The sequence below is a fragment of the Bubalus bubalis genome, chromosome X, assembly GCF_019923935.1.
Source record: "Bubalus bubalis isolate 160015118507 breed Murrah chromosome X, NDDB_SH_1, whole genome shotgun sequence".
NCBI classification, from domain to species: Eukaryota; Metazoa; Chordata; class Mammalia; order Artiodactyla; family Bovidae; genus Bubalus; species Bubalus bubalis.
The window spans coordinates 37,639,110-37,655,584 of record NC_059181.1 but is presented as its reverse complement, the minus strand read 5'-3'; the positions used below and the strand labels follow the sequence as shown (position 1 = coordinate 37,655,584).

General features: G+C 40.2%; 1 protein-coding gene across 3 annotated transcripts in view; it reads left to right on the top strand.

Moving 5' to 3' along the window:
- SRPX (sushi repeat containing protein X-linked) overlaps window positions 1-11,840 on the top strand; it is a 141,318-nt gene extending 129,478 nt beyond the window's left edge. For all 3 annotated transcript variants that reach the window (XM_044937440.2, XM_006072318.4, XM_006072317.4), the window contains one exon: window positions 11,322-11,840. In XM_044937440.2, coding sequence (XP_044793375.2) covers window positions 11,322-11,372 — 51 coding nt within the window. In that variant the 3' untranslated portion in view covers window positions 11,373-11,840. The remainder of the gene's footprint in view (window positions 1-11,321) is intronic.
- The last annotated feature ends 4,635 nt before the right edge of the window (window positions 11,841-16,475 follow it).

Below are 16,475 nucleotides of genomic sequence, written 5' to 3'. Positions count from 1 at the left end.
AATAAACAGGGTGACGATATACAGCCTTGACGTACTCCTTTTCCTATTTGGAACCAGTCTGTTGTTCCATGTCCAGTTCTAACTGTTGCTTCCTGACTTGCATACAAATTTCTCAAGAGGCAGATCAGGTGGTCTGGTATTCCCATCTCTTTCAGAATTTTCCACAGTTTATTGTGATCCACACAGTCAAAGGCTTTGGCATAGTCAGTAAAGCAGAAATAGATGTTTTTCTGGAACTCTCTTGCTTTTTCCATGATCCAGCGGATAAGGGATACACAGGATTAAAAGATATTAAATGGGACTTCAAAAACAAAACAAGTTCATTTAAATCATTTCTTTTAGATTCCACATATAAGTGATGTCACAGGATATTCTTTGTCTTTCTTCACTTGATATGATTATTTCTAATTCCATTCATGTTGCAAATGGCATTTTTTAATAGTTAAGTAATTTTCCATCGTGTATATATTCTACATCTTCTTTATGCATTAATTTGTCAATGAACACTTAGCTAAATTCCATGTCTTGGCTGTTGTAAATAGTGCTGATGTGAACATGTACATGAATGATTTCTTTTTTGTTTTATTGTAGCAGAGTTGCTTCACAGTGTTTTGTTAGTTTCAGGTATACAGCAAGGTGATTCAGTTATACATGTATTCATTCTTTTTTAGATGGTTTTTTCATATAGGTTATCACAGAATATTGAATAGATTTCCCTGTGCTATACATAGGTTCTTCTTGCTTATCAATTGAATATATAGTAGTTTATATATATAAATCCAAAGCTCTTGATTTATGCTTCCCCCCTCCATGTTTCCCCTTTGGTGACCATGTTTGTTTTCCATATCTGTAAGTCTGTTTCTATGCGTAAATAACTTCATTTGTATCATTTTTTAAAATTTAGATTCTACACGTCAGTGATATATTTGTCTTTGTCCGACTTGCTTGATTTACTATGACAATATTTTGGTCCATCCATGTCGTTACCAGTGACATTATTTCATTCCTTTTTTTATGGCTGGATATTTTTATATGGCACGTGTGTTTGTATGCATATACACACATCTTTATGTATTCCTCTGTCAATGGAGATGTGGTTACTTTCATGTCCTGGCTATTATAAATAGTGCTACTATGAACATTGGCATGCATATATCTTTTTGAATTATGGATTTCTGCAGATGTATGCCCAGGACTGGGATTGCTGGATCCATTGTTGCTATTGCTCAGTTTTAGTTTTAAAAAATTTTTAAATCTTTTATTACACTGGTGCTTCATTGCTGTGGGGGTGTTCTCTACTTGCAGTGAGTAGGGGATGCTCTCTAGTTGTGGTGCACAAGGTTATCATTCCAGTGGCTTCTTTTGTTTTGGAGCACACAGTCTACGGTTGGCAGGCTTCAGTAGCTGCAGAACACAGGTTCAGTAGTTGAGGTTCCTGAGCTCTAGAGCCACGGGCTCAGTAGTTGTGACACACAGGCTCAGTCGCTCTGTGGCACTCCATCTGCCTTTTGACCCACCACACTTTGGCAGAGTGTCTGCACCATCCACACCAGGATAAAAAACTCAGAAGGCCAGGGATATAGAAAAATAAATAGGCCTGAATTCTCTTTAGTTGGAGGAGAAGCCTGGGAACACTCATAACCTTTTATTTATTCATTATTTGTCCTGCTGCATTAGCATCTAGTACCTAGCACAGTGCCTGGTGCCATGTTGGTGCTAAGTAAGTAAATGACTCTAAATGGAATCAGCTTTACTATTTGCCGGGGTGACAGTACCCTTTAAGAATATATTTATAATTACCAACAGTCCAATTTAAAGATAAGAAAACCTGAGAAGATTGGTGACATCTGAAACATTTTATTAAAAATTTTCCCAGTAGGTTTCATGAAGCTATTGCTCATTTAGAACTGTGTCAATGATTTTTTTTTAAAACCTGTTGTAACCATCTTTCTAAATTCTAAATTCCATCTTTCTATATGCATAGAAAGATGGTAACAATAACCCTGTATACGAGACAGCAAAAGAGACACTGATGTATAGAACAGTCTTTTGGACTCTGTGGGAGAGGGAGAGGGTGGGATGATTTGGGAGAATGGCATTGAAACATGTATAATATCATATATGAAACGAGTCACCAGTCCAGGTTCGATGCACGATACTGGATGCTTGGGGCTGGTGCACTGGGATGACCCAGAGTAATGGTACGGGGAGGGAAGAGGGTTCAGGATGGGGAACACGTGTATACCTGTGGCGGATTCATGTTGATATATGGCAAAACCAATACAATATTGTAAAGTTAAAAAATAAAATAAAAACCTGTTGTAGAATTTCCTAAAGGGTTTTTTCTGGATTGCAGGTATATAGAGAGAATCTTTATAAAATCTTGATGTGATTTCAAATTGTTTAAAGTTGGATAGAAAAATCTGATTTAAGAAAACATCTGATTCAGGTTGTATCTGTTGGGGCTACTGTAGACCTCTGTAGGCTAATGATAATGGTGTAAAAAGTAAATAAGCAGCATAAAGGAATTATACAGTGGTTCTCAAGCTTTGCCCTATCTCAGAATCTCCAGGAGAGCTGTTAAAACAGTATGGGGCCCCTGCCCCAGAGTTTTTGATGGGCTAGGTCTATGGTAGGGCCTGAGAACTTGCATTTCTAGGAAGTTTCCAGATGTTGCTAATGCTGCTGGTCTGGGGTCACAGTGAGTGAACCACTCCTTGTGCTTTTACCAAAGGCTTCATAGCTTTGAAATGGAATGTGTATTGTTTCAATGTATGAGTCCTTCGAATTCTTGGTAAAGTTTACTCTAGGTATTTATTGATTTTCATACAACTAGGAAAGTGATTTTTCTATTTCTGGTACTTTATTATTCTTGTTGTTCTTCATTCCCTCACTCTTGTCCAAATCGTTGTGACCCCCATTGACTGCAGCACACCAGGCTTCTCTGTCTTTCACTCTTTCCCAGAGTTTGCTCAAGCTCACATCCACTGAGTCAGTGATGCCATCTAACCATCTCATCATCTGTCGCCTCATTCTCCTCCTTCCCTCAATCTTTCCCAGCTTCAAGGTCTTTTCCAAAGACGTGATTCTTTCCATCCGGTGGCCAAAGTATTAGAGCTTCAGCTTCAGCATCAGTCCTTCCAATAAATATTCAGGGTTGATTTACTTTAGGATTGACTGGTTTGATTTCTTTGCTGTCCAAGGACTCTCAAGAGTCTTCACCACCACACTTCCAAAGCATCAATTCTTCAATTAACCTTCTTTATGGTCCAACTCTCATATCCACACATGATTACTGGAAAAGTGATAGTTTTTACTAAATGAACCTTTGTTGGCAAAATGATGTCTCTGCTTTTTAATATGTCTCAGTTTGTCATAGCTCTTTTTTCCCCAAGGAGCAAGTGTATCTGATTTTTGAGGCTGCAGTCACCATACACAGTTATTTTGGAGCTCAAGAAAATAAAGTCTAAAAAAAAAAAAAAGAAAAGAAAGTCTGTCACTGTTTCCACCTTTTCTGTATCTATTTGCCATGAAGTGATGGGACCAGATGCCAGGATCTTAGTTTTTTCAATGTTGGATCTTAACCCAGGTTTTTCAATCTCCTCTTTTACCATCAGCCAGTCTCTTTAGTTCCTCTTCACTTTCTGCCATTAGGTTGGTGTTACCTGAGGTTATTAATCTTTCTCCTGGCAATCTTGATACCAGCTTGAGCTTCATCTAGCCCAGCATTTCGCATGATGTACTCTGCATAGAAGTTAAATAAACAAGATGACAATATATAGCCTTGAAGTATTCCCTTCCCAATTTTGAACCAGTCCATTGTTCCATGTCCAGTTCTAACGGTTGTTTCTTGACCTGCATACAGGTTTCTCAGGAGGCAGGTATGATGATCTGGTATTCCCATCTCTCTGAGAATTTTCCCCAGTTTGTTGTGATCCACACAGTCAAAGGCTTAGGATAGTCAATGAAGCAAAAGTAGATGTTTTTCTTGAATTCCCTGGGTTTTTGTATGATCCAAGGGATGTTGGAAATTTGATATCTGGTCCTCTTTGTTTTCTAAACAAACCTTCTACGTCTGTAAGTTCATGGTTCACATACTGTGGAAGCCCAGCTTGAAGGATTTTGAGTATTATCTTGCTAGTATGTGAAACGAGTGCAGTTGGACAGTAGTTTGAACATTCTTTGCCCATTTTTTGGATTAGAATGAAAACTGACCTTTTGCAGTCCTGTGACCACTGCTGAGTTTTCCAAATTTGCTGGCATATTGACTGCAGCACTTTCACAGCATCATCTTTTTAGAATTTGAAATAGCACAACTGGAATTCTATCACATCCACTAGCTTTATTCATAGTAATGATTCCAATGGCCCACTGGACTTCACACTCCAGGATGTCTGGCTCTAGGTGAGGGATCACACCTATGTGGTTATCGAGGTCATTAAGACCTTATTTTGTACAGTTCTTCTGAATATTCTTGCCCTGTCTTCTTAATGTTTTCTGCTTCTCTAATGTCCATACCATTTCTGTCCTTTACTGTGCCCATCTTTGTATGAAATGTTCCCCTGCTCTCTCTCATTTTTTTGAAGAGATCTCTAGTCTTTGCCGCTCTATTCTTTTCCTCTATTTCTTTGCAGTGTTAGTTTAAGAAGGCTTTTTTTTTTAAATCTCTCCTAGCTATTATTTGGAACTCTGCTTTCAGATGGGTATATCTTTCGTTTTCTCCTTTGCCTTTCGCTTGTCTTTCTTTCAAAGCTATTTTTAAGGCCTCCTCATGAGACCATTTTGTCTTGTTGCATATCTTTACTCGAGGATAGTTTTGGTCACCGCCTCCTATACAATGTTATGAACATCCGTTTGCAGTTCTTCAGGCACTCTGTCTACCAGATCTAATCCCTTGAATCTGTCACTTCCACTGTATAATTGTAAGAGATTTAATTTAGGTCACATCTGAATGGCCTAGTGGTTTTCCTTTCTTTCTTCAAGTTAAGTCTATATTTTGCAATAAGCAACTCATAATCTGAGCCACAGTCAGCTCCCTGTCTTGATTTTTGCACAATATACTACTGGAGAAAAGCAGAGAAATAGCTCTAGAAGAAATGAAAAGGCTGAGCCAGAGCGGAAATGATGCCCAGTTGTGGATGTGTCTGGTACTGAAAGTAAAGTCGGATGCAGTAAAGAACCATATTGCATAGGAACCTGCAATGTTAGTTCCACGAATCATCGTAAATTTAACGTGGTCAAACAGGAGGTGGCAAGACTGTGCATCAACTTTTTAAGAATCAGTGATCTAAACTGGATGAGAATGGGCAAATTATATCAGATAACCATTATATCTACTACTGTTGGAAAGACTTTAAGATTTGCTTATTAGTGTATAGAAATGCCCAAGATTTTTGTATATCCATTTTGTATTCAGAAGTTTTACTGAATTTGGTTTATTAATCTAACAGTATTTTGTTGGAGTCTTTAGGGTTTTCTATATATAACATCATGAAATCCAGAAATAATGACAGTTTTATTTTCCAATTTGGATGTCTTTTTTCTCTTTTTTGTTGTGTACCAAGTCTGGCTAGGACTAACAATAGCATGTTGAATCCAAGTGGCAAGAATGGGCATCCTTGTCTTGTTTCTGATCTTAGACGAAAAGCTTTTAGTTTTTTACCATCGAGTATAAACTTAGCTGTGGCCTTGTTTATATATGGGCTTTATAATGTCAAGGTTTGTTCCCACTATACCCACATTGTTGAGAAAGTGTTTATCATAAATGGATGGTGAGTTTTGTCAAATGCTTTGTCTGAAACTATTGGGATTATATGATTTTTATCATTCATTTTATTAATATGGCATAACATGATTGGTAGATGTTGAATCATCTTTGCATCTTGGAAATGTATAAATATGTTGAATTGTTTTAAAAATGTTGAGGATATTTGCATTTGCATTCACCAGGGATGTTGGCATGTAATTTTCTGGTGTCCTTGTCTGGTTTGGGTTACCAGCAAATGGTGGCCTTGTAAACTGAGTTTTAAAATGGAACCTCCTCTCCTAGTTTTTGGAAGAGTTTGAGAAGATTTAGTATTAATTCTTCTTTGAATTAAGGTAGAATTCAGTTGTGTAACCATCTGGTCCTGGACTTTTATTTGTTGGGAGGTTTTTGATTAGTGAGTCAATCTTCTTAATAGTAATTTGTTAAAGAGTTTCTATTTGTTCATAATTCAGTCTTGAAGGGTTGTATTTTTTTAGGAATTTATCCACTACTTCTAGGCTGTCAAATTTCTTGGCATGTAAATTTTCACAGTAGTCTCTTGTTCTTTACATATCTGTGATATCAGTTGTGAGTCTCTTTATTTCTGATTTATGTTTGAATCCAAACTGTCCTGGTGAGTCTACCTAAAGTTTTATGAATTTTACCTTTGGAAAGACCCACCTCTTGTTGCAGTGGTTTTGTCTTTTGTCTTTTTTGTCTCTCCATTTATTTCTTCTCTGATCCTTATTATTGCCTGAACTTCTCTCTCAGAACTGCTTTTGATGCATTTCATAAGTTTTAGGATGTTTTATTTCCATTTTCATTTGACTAAATATATTTTATTTCTATTTGAGTCACTTGTCCACTAACACACTGTTTAATTACCACATTATTCGTAAATGTTTCCAGTTTTCTTCTTATATTTGATTTCTAAGTTTGATACATTATGATCAAAAGAGATGCTGTCTATGATTTAAATCGTCTTGATTAAGGATCTATCCTGTAGAATGTTCCATATGCACACGAAGAATAGATATTCTCTTGCTTTGGATGGGATGTTGTGTATTTCTTTATGAAATCCACAGTTTAGTGTGTTTAAGGCTGTTCTATTACTGAGCTTCCATCTGGATATCTGTCCATTGTTGTAAGCTGCATATCAATGCCCCCTACTATCATTGTCCTTGTATTTCTCCTTTTACGTCTGTTAATATTTGCTGTGTGTGTGTGTATATATATATATATATATATATATATATATATATGCATATATTTAAGTGTTGCTATGCTGGTTATATACATTTGGAGAAGGCAATGGCAGCCCACTCCAGTACTCCTGCCTGGAAAACCCCATACAAATGTATAAATTCCCTCCTCTCTCCTGGAATCAAACCCATGACCCCTGCATTGGGAACCAAACTCCTAACCACTATACCACCTAGGACTTCCCAAACATTAAGCTCCTTCTTTCATCCTTGCTCTGAGAAACAGAGGTATAAAACTAAAGAAGCTGCTTTGAATGATGGCTGACAGTATAGAGGGCAGGATAAGGTTGGGTAATAGAAATCTCCTTGCATTAGGAATTGTAATTACCTATTCTTGGACTGTCCTGTCCTGGAACACAAGGTTGGGTTAGTATGTTTTCATGGTTAGTAAAGATTCGGTGGACTTAGAGACACAGAGCCAGTTTCATGGGTGTGTGACCTATGCAACCACACAGGTCTCCACACTGAAAAGGGTCTTGTTTTTGGTGTAAAGGTATGATGTTACCACCTTGACCTTCTTAATTTTTTCTGGCTTCCATTTCAACCTAAGTTTTTATTTAGCCTAAGTTTTTTTGACAATTGTCTGTTTTATATTTTAATTTTAGTAGAATATAGTTGATTTACAATGTATGTTTCAGGTGTATAGAAAAGTGATTCACTTACACATACATATAAAAATATAAATATATATTTATTCAAGGAATATTTTCTCATACAGGTTATCACAGAATATTGAGTAGAGATTTCTGTGCTATACAGTAGGTCCGTGTTGGTTATCTATCTATCCTATATGTTTCTCTGTTTTTATATAGAAGAACATATATTCCTTTGTTTCTTCATTTTAGTTGGCTCTCTGTTGGTTTCTGTGCATTAGCTGCAGTGGGCACTTCTAGTCTTGAAGGACTGGCCCCAGGTAGGAGATGAACCCTGGTTTCTCTTGCAAACCTTTGTGATTGTCCAAGGAGCTTATTTTAATTTCAGTAGTTCCCAGTGTTTGAGGGTGTGCCAAGACCTGTTAATGCTCCAGCAGAGAGGATCAGTGAGCACCTAGATTCAGGCTAATTGGCAGGCAGACCTGCAGGCAGCAGCTTTTAAAGTATGCAGATATAGCCCTGAGGGACTGCAAGCAAAAGGCCCTGTTGGCCACCAGAGCCACGGGGGTGGAGGGGTGGTGGAAGGTACCTGCTGGCTTTAGTAGGCAGAAAGAACACAGGAAAATGTCTACCCTAGGTGGACCATGGAGGTGGCAGTCAGCCAGAAAAAGAGGTAAGAGATGGTTTCTGCTGGCTTTCACCTGGTAGAGGGAGTTTGAAAATTGCTCACACCAACATACCCCTTGGAGAAGGAAATGGCAACCCACTCCGGTGTTCTTGCCTGGAGAATCCCAGGGATGGTGGAGCCTGGTGGGCTGCCGTCTATGGGATCGCAGTCAGACACGACTGACGCAACTTAGCAGCAGCAGCAGCAACATACCCCTGGCCCCTCAGTCTGCTTACTTAAGATTATCAAATGAGCCTATTCACATAAAGTCTGGGTACTTTTAAATGGATGCTTCTACACTGTGTCTTGGGGTGCATTAGTCTTCCCTTCAAGAACTGTTTCTGAGTTTGTGACAGCCCAGCAGCTCTCGTGGGTATGAGCCCCACTGGTTTGGAGAGAGATTTGGGGGTTATCTCTCTGCGACAGGTCTTAAATGCTGGAGAGCCTGCTGTGGGAGAGGAACTGTCTACTCCTCAGGGAGAAACTCCAGGTTATGAGTGCCCTCCTGACTGCTGGTCCCCACACATGGGTGGGGACTGTGACTGGAGATACTGCTGGGGTTTTGGCCAGATTGTCTCTCAGCCTTTTATGCCTACTTTGGTGTGATTTCCTTCTCATTTTCCTGATATGCAAAAGTCACTCTCCTAGTTTTTAGTTTTTTTTCTGGGGAAATTGCTCCGTATGTAGATTTGGTGTGTCAATGGGAAGAGGTAAGTTCAGACTCTTCCTACACTAGGATTTTGAACTGAAACCTCCCTTAGTGTTTTGCCTAGTGTCTAGAACTTGCTCTGAAATTCATATCAACCCGAGATTTGAGTAACTCTGAAATATTGCTGGTACCATCCTTCATCCTGTAGGATGTCTTACTCCAAAATTTCTGTGGTTTCTTAGCCATGGTGGGATGCATTTCTATACCTGTTGGTAGCCTGCTGATCTGACAACTCCTCTCTTCTCATGGCAATTTTCCCTCTTAATATTCTGTGTCAATCAAGGCACAAGGCCCACAGGAGGAACGTGTGTGGTAGCAGCAGATGGTGGCACCATGGGGGATTTCTGTCCTAACTTAAGTACTGTAGCAGCAAATGCTCCAATTCTATATTGGTCACCCTTTCCCATCGGCTCCAGCCACCACAACATTGCCTAGTTCCTTTTTCCTTCCAATTGCACTTCTCTCTTGTTTCCTATCCTGTTCTATTAAAATCTCCCTTTACTGTTAGCAGTTTAGCTGCTGTGTGTACCTATCTACCTATGTGCATGTATGGGGAGATAAAGACAGGTAGGTGTGCGTCACTTGTGTCCAACTCTTTGAGACCCTATGGACTGTAGCCCCCCAGCCTCCTCTGTCCATTGAATTGTCCAGGCAAGAATACTGGAGTGGGTTGCTATTTCCACCTCCAGGGGATCTTACCGACCCAGGGATCGAACCCTGTGTTTCTTATGTCTCCTGCATTGGCAGGTGTGTTCTTTACCACTGGCACCACCTGGGAAACCGCTAATTAGTCTTCTTTTTAAAGATGCAGAGAAGTTTAGTTCTCCATTCTAACATCACTTTCATGCTCAAGATTTAAATGTTCCAAAACTCATTAATGCACTTCTTGAGGTCTACTCCCAAGTTCCCCTCTTACTACCACGAGAAACCATGGGAGATATGGTAATGCTGTCTTTTATTTCTACTCACGAGAAGTGGACAGAGGAGCCTGGCAGGCCACAGTCCATGGGGCCACAAAGAGTTGAACATGACTAAGCAACACACAAGTGGATGAACAATTTAGTTTCCCACTGGGATAAAACAGAAATTATTCTCATCTCTCCAACTGCTAAAAGCCAGAAGAGGGACTTCCCTGGTGGCCCAGTGGTTAGGACTCTGTACTTCCACTGCAGGGAGCACAGGTTCGGTCCCTGGTTGATGAACAGAGATCCTGTATGCTCAGCCAAAAAAAAAAAAAAGCAGAATAAAGTATAGTCAGCTCGGATTTTGAATAATGATTTTTTCCCTTAATCTATTTGTGTGAGGAAAAAATAGTCACTTTAAATCCAGATGGCAGTATGTACTCTAGCTTGAGATTGTGTGTGAGACAGTCTCTTCTCCAGATTTTGTTGTGTTGCTGAGTGGGCTCCTCCCCCCACCCCAAACTCATCTGTTTGCTTTCCCTGGCTTTTTTTCATCTAAACAGGTTTCTAATGAAATACATTATTTTATACATTTGAAATTCTAATGGGATAGAACAGAAAAAACAGGCCCTTGCAACCACTTCAAATGCTTTTTGAAATTACTTGATATATTAAAAAACAAAACAAAACATAATCAACCAAGGGAATAAAACTAGGGTGAAGAGCAAGTTCTGTCCCCTCTTATGCAGTTGTGAGCTAGATGCGCCACAGCTGGAATGTTTGGAACATAATTTCAATTAGCTTCACCTAGACTTGGCAACTATACCACCACCAGGCCAGGATTGTTCAATCACGGCACTATGGACAGCGGGCTGCTCTGTGCATTGTAGGATGGCAGGCAGCAGCCCTGGCTTCCTACCATTAGAGGCCCGTCGCACCCATCACACATGGTGAACACCAAAACTGTTCATACAGAACCAAATGTCCCCTGGGGGCCAAAATAACCCCTGCTGATAACCAGGGGCTCCAGTGCATCTGTGGTTGTGCAAACCTCATCTGCAATTAGGGGTTGACTCCAATATAATACAAAAAATTGTTAGCATTGTTGAACATGCCTTGGAGCAACTGTTGGTACATAGCACCATTGCAGGTCTAAAGTCTTCCTGCCATTACAGTCTAAAGCTGTCCTACTCAACTGGTCGAGTGAATGCAGCTTCTAATTCAGTAGGTTTGGTGGCGGGTGGAGGGGGGTGGTGCCTGGGATTCTCCATTGTTAAGAAGTTCCCATGCGATGTACCACACTTTGACAGGAAAAGGTCTAAAGGATAATTGAGTCCTTAGTGACATTAAGCCTTTCTGTGCACACAGGTTCACTCTAGGACTCTAGTTGGTTCACCAGTCCTTGCGAAGACAATTCTGACCTAGTCTTCTCTTTGTCTTAGGCTGTTGCTGCGAATTCCACTCTATTCCTTCAGCATTGTGGTACTGGATAAGCATGGCGTGGACAAGGAGCGCTACGTCTCCCTGGTGACGCCTGTGGCCCTCTTCAACCTGATCGACACTTTCCCCTTGAGAAAAGAGGAGATGGTCCTGCAAGCAGAAATGGGCCAGACCTGTAACACCTGATGGGCTGTGTCCTCTCTCAATAGTGCCTCTTCTCTCTACATCGAGCTACACGCACAGAAAGGCCTGAAAAATATCCTTGATGTACAGATTTTTATTTGTAATTTTTAAAGTCTATTTTATTATTATAAGCTTTCTTGGCACTTAATTTTACACTGCTTTTTGTACTTTGTAGCAAAAACTGAATATACTTACTCTTAATTCCATCATGGCTGGTTACTTTGGTAGAGAAACTAGAAACTACAACTATATACAGGCTTCCCATGCATTTATACAGTGTGACACGTATGTATCTTCTGTTTTATATAAAACTTACTAATAAAATGTTTTAGAGCAAATGTGCTAAAAATCATTTTTTCTCAAGCATTAGCCATACTTGCTCAGTGTGGTCACTGGTCTTCAGACTGCGATTATTGGTGTTTTAGGAATGGAAAAAGTAGTCTCAGGAGTTCAGTTGAACTGAGAGAGCGGAACTTTCAAGTGTCAGAGGAGCCCCTAAAGCAACAAGCTGGCAATGAAAGAGGTAAGACTTGTATCACTTACTGTGCTGCTATAACCAAGAAGCTAAAACTGGAGCTTCCATCCTCTGTTTTTCCATCTGCATTCTCTCCAGTGGACCAGTGGTCACCAGGTGCAAGCTCAGGTGGGTTACAAAGACATGAGGTTGTCACATTGTTGAGGGAGACCCAGCTCTGGCAGCTTTATGGACTCTAGGGTCATGGAAGGACGAGCAGCTAGGAGTGGGAAAATACTGGATCCTGAATCGGGGGGAAAGCTTCCCTTCCTTCCTCCTGTAAGGCCCCAGGAAAGGAACGTGAAGACCTCTGCTCAAGGCCTCAGAGACCTAGGAATGAAGAAGTCACTTGGGCTAGGAATACAGATATGTGCCAGGACACTTCCAGGCCTTGCCTGCAGTTCCAGCCAGTGGCTGTGATTCATTGACTGTATACCAGCAGTCTGTGTGGGGCAAGCAGCTTTCCCTCATGAAGCCTTCCAAGGGAAGGCTCTGTATTAGTATTTGCCTAAGGTCAGGCCTGAAAAAAACCATACTTTTACAACTAGGAGTTGGACTCTCTCAACTCTCATAAGCAAACCCTGATCCAAACTGACATTCTGAAACTGAAGGGAAAATTTCAATCAATTCCTGAACAAATAACTAAATCAATGATGGAACGTCCAAATTCCAACCTGGAGGTTTAAAACTAGCAGCAGATTTGACACTTTTGAACATTAGACAGTGATTGCTCTCCTGTGAATAGGTTTATATTTCATTTACAAATGATTTTTTCCCTAGTAGCTGCTCTTTGACCTCTGTCTTCCGCAAATGTATCTATCAATCAGATAAAAGGTCAACGACATGATTGGGAAAGGAAGATTAGCCAATGGCGAGTATGTGAAGCCATGAACATTTCAAAAGACCACTTGTCACAATTCGGTAAATGTATCAGCCCACATTAAAGCTCTCCTATCTATCTGTGAAAAGCCAGCCTGTGCCCTTTGCCCCATACATGAAAGATCCAAGGCTTGAAGATGGGCTGATATTTAAGGAGCTGCTCAGATTTCTTCAAGTCTTCTGTTCTGTTCTATTCTATTATAGACACTTTGCCTGATGAGATATAGACTATTTGAAGAATGAGTACACTGTGGTATGTCATGGTACATGAGTCCTACCTTTTTCTTTCCTCCCCTCTAACTTGTAGTTCAGCTCAGTTCAGTTCAGTCACTCAGTCGTGTCCGACTCTTTGCGACCCCAGGAATTGCAGCACGCCAGGCCTCCCTGTCCATCACCAACTCCCGGAGTTTACTCAAACTCACGTCCATTGAGTCGGTGATGCCATCCAGCCATTTCATCCTCTGTCCCCTTTTCCTCCTGCCCCCAATCCCTCCCAGCATCTGGACGTGCATAAATAAATGAAAGAATGTTTGCACAGGCCAGCAAAGAAATCCGTCCATCTGCATACAAAAGTGAGTAGATAGGAGCTCAGAAGTGGCTACTGAGGTAAAGGGAACTGCAAAAGCAGCAGTGGAAACATCAGTGGTGACCTCTCTAGCAAAGGAAGTGAAAGTCTGTCAGGCCATGGGGGCTACAGCTGGAGGCTCCCCTTGCTCTTCAGCAACATCCTGCATAGCTGAAGTGAGACATCCACAATTGTGGGGAGGGAGAGGGAAGAAGGCAGACCAAGGGAACTGGAGGAATGGATCTCCTGCTGTCTGCCCTGAGATGCCCACCACCCCCTACTTGAAGATTCCCCCGACCAGGCCATGGGCACCCAAAGCCCCCAGTACGTACACATCTCACACTCTGCTGCCACCTTTTTAAAAAAGTTTTCCCCACCATTGTTTTTTAACTATATACACTCCCAACCCTAGCAGGGAGTTGATTCCTCTAATAAGGACTAAAACTTTTGCTGTAGCGCCACCTTCTGGAAAGCAGAAGGAAGGCTCTTAACTTCTAATCTGAATGGAAATAAACAAAATCTTACCTAAATAAGAAAGGTGCTCCCTATGACAAACAAGGCAGCAGAGGCTCGCAAACACTATGAAAGAAAAAACTCATAGTAACATGGTAGCACAAAAAGAAGATGACAATTCTCCAGCAACCGAGGCCAAAGATACAGAATATTGCAATCTAACAAAGAAAGCAAAACAGCACTTCTGTGAACTCAGGAAAAAAATGAACGAACAGGACTATTTCACCAAAGAGACTGAGATCCTATAAAGAATTGAGAAATAAGAAAAAATGTATCAGAAAGCATTTGAAATAGAGATCAGATGGAAAAGAGAATAAATAAGCTTGAGGATTGGAATTTAAAAATGATATGAGTATAAAAGGGGAGAGAGTTAAGATTAATGGGTATACCAGAAGAAGAAAGGGAGAAGTGGGCAGAGGGCTTAAAGTAACAGTAGCTGAAAACTTACCAAATGTGGACAAGGAACTGTATTTACAAGTCCTCAGAGCTAATAGAACCTTATCATCTCAATGCAAAAAGACTTTCTCAAGGACACATTATAATAAAACTATCAAAAGTCAATGAAAAAGAATTTCAAAGGCAGCTAGGTAAAAGATGAGAGTAGCCCACAAAGGACCCCCCCCCGCCCATATTAGGGTATATTAGTCGCTCAGTTGTGTCTGACTTTTTGCGTCCCTATGGATTGTAGGCTAGGCTCTTCTGTCCATGGGATTCTCCAGGCAAGAATACTGGAGTGGGTTGCCATTTCCTTCTCCAGGGCATCTTCCAATCCAGGGATTGAACCTGGGTGTCCTGCATTGCAGGTAGATTCTTTACCATCTGAGCCACCAATGAAGCTGAATTAGTGTATCAATAGGTTTCTCAAAAGAAGCTACAGGCCAGGAGAATCTGGAATAGCATAAAACTTCTAGAATAAAATATAAGGAATAAGCTTCCTGATACTAGACTTGGCAGTGATGGTTTTTTTCTGGCATGGCACTAAAAGGACAAACAACAAAAGCAAAATCATTAAACTCAAAAACTTTTTCACAGCAAATAAAATAATCAACAAATATTTGTAAATCACAGAGCTGATATGAGAGTAATATCCAAAATACATAAAGAACTTAACTCGATAGCACAATACCAAACCAAGTGGACAGAAAATCTGATAGACATTTTTCCAAAGAGTACATCAAAATGGCCAAGAGGCACATGACAAGATGCCCAGTTCACTATTCAGCAGGAATATCAAGATCAAAGCAACAAATAGTTATCTCATACTTGTTAGAATGCCTGTCCTCAGAGACAGAGACAACACATGCTGGTGAGGATGTGGTGAAAGGGAATTAGTCCAACCACTATGGAAAATATGAAGGTTCCTCAAAAAATTAAAAATAGATCCATCATAGAATCCAATAATCCCCCTTCCATGTATTTACCCAAAGGAAATGAAAACAGGATTTTGAAGAGATAATAGGCACACCCATGTTTATTGCAGCATTATTAACCATAGCCAAGACATGAAGATAAGCCACATGCCTATCAGCAGATGAATGGAAAAAACATGTGGCATGTATACCATAATGGAATAGTATTCAGCCATGAGAAAGGATGATACCCAGCTCTCTGTGACAACATGAATAGACCTTGAGCATAACATACCAAAGAGAAACCAGAGAAAAATAAGTACTGCATGATATCACCTATATGGGGAAAATTAAAAAGTCAAACATGTAAAGACTAGAGTAAAATGGTGATTACCAGTGGGTGGAGCATAAAACTGATGTTGTTTAAGGGCACAAACTTGTAATGAGTAGTAAATAAACCATAGACATTTAATTCACAGTATAATGAATACAGACAAATAATATATACTAAAATTATATAAAGTGATAAATACTGCTACAATGGCAATCCTATTGCAATATTTAAATATCATATCACCTTAAATCCACAAAATGCTGTATGTCAAATTTGTTCAATAAAAAGTACATAGATGCATGCATGCATTTGTATACATACCCTACAACAAACTTTGGGGCCATTTCAAAATAATAGGCTGTCTTCTAGAGGACTGGTTGCTCACAGCAAATCTTACAGGATATTTCTATGTGCCTTTTGGACCCCAGAAAAACAATCCTCAGTTATGCCTGGTCACACCGTTTGGCACAGTAGCACTCTTACTAATGTGCATGCATGTGTGTGTGTATAATAAAGGGGCAGGCGATTAAATTGGCTGAATTCAGACTCTGCTTTGGTAGATAGCAGCTGGAGTCTCAGTTCAGTTCTTTTAAACTTCACTGGGCTCCTTGGAACCTGCCCCCCACTCCTCACCTGCATATGAGTGGCACAGTGATCTGTGAGAAATGCAGGTAGTTTACACACAGAATCAGGAGCTCCCCTTCTTGCTCCCTACCTTTGGCTATCTCCTTTCTGAGATTTCCCTTCTGACTTCTCAGTTGCCATGGTTGCTCTTTCCTTCTCCCACCTGTGGTGGATTCATTTTGATACTTGGCAAAA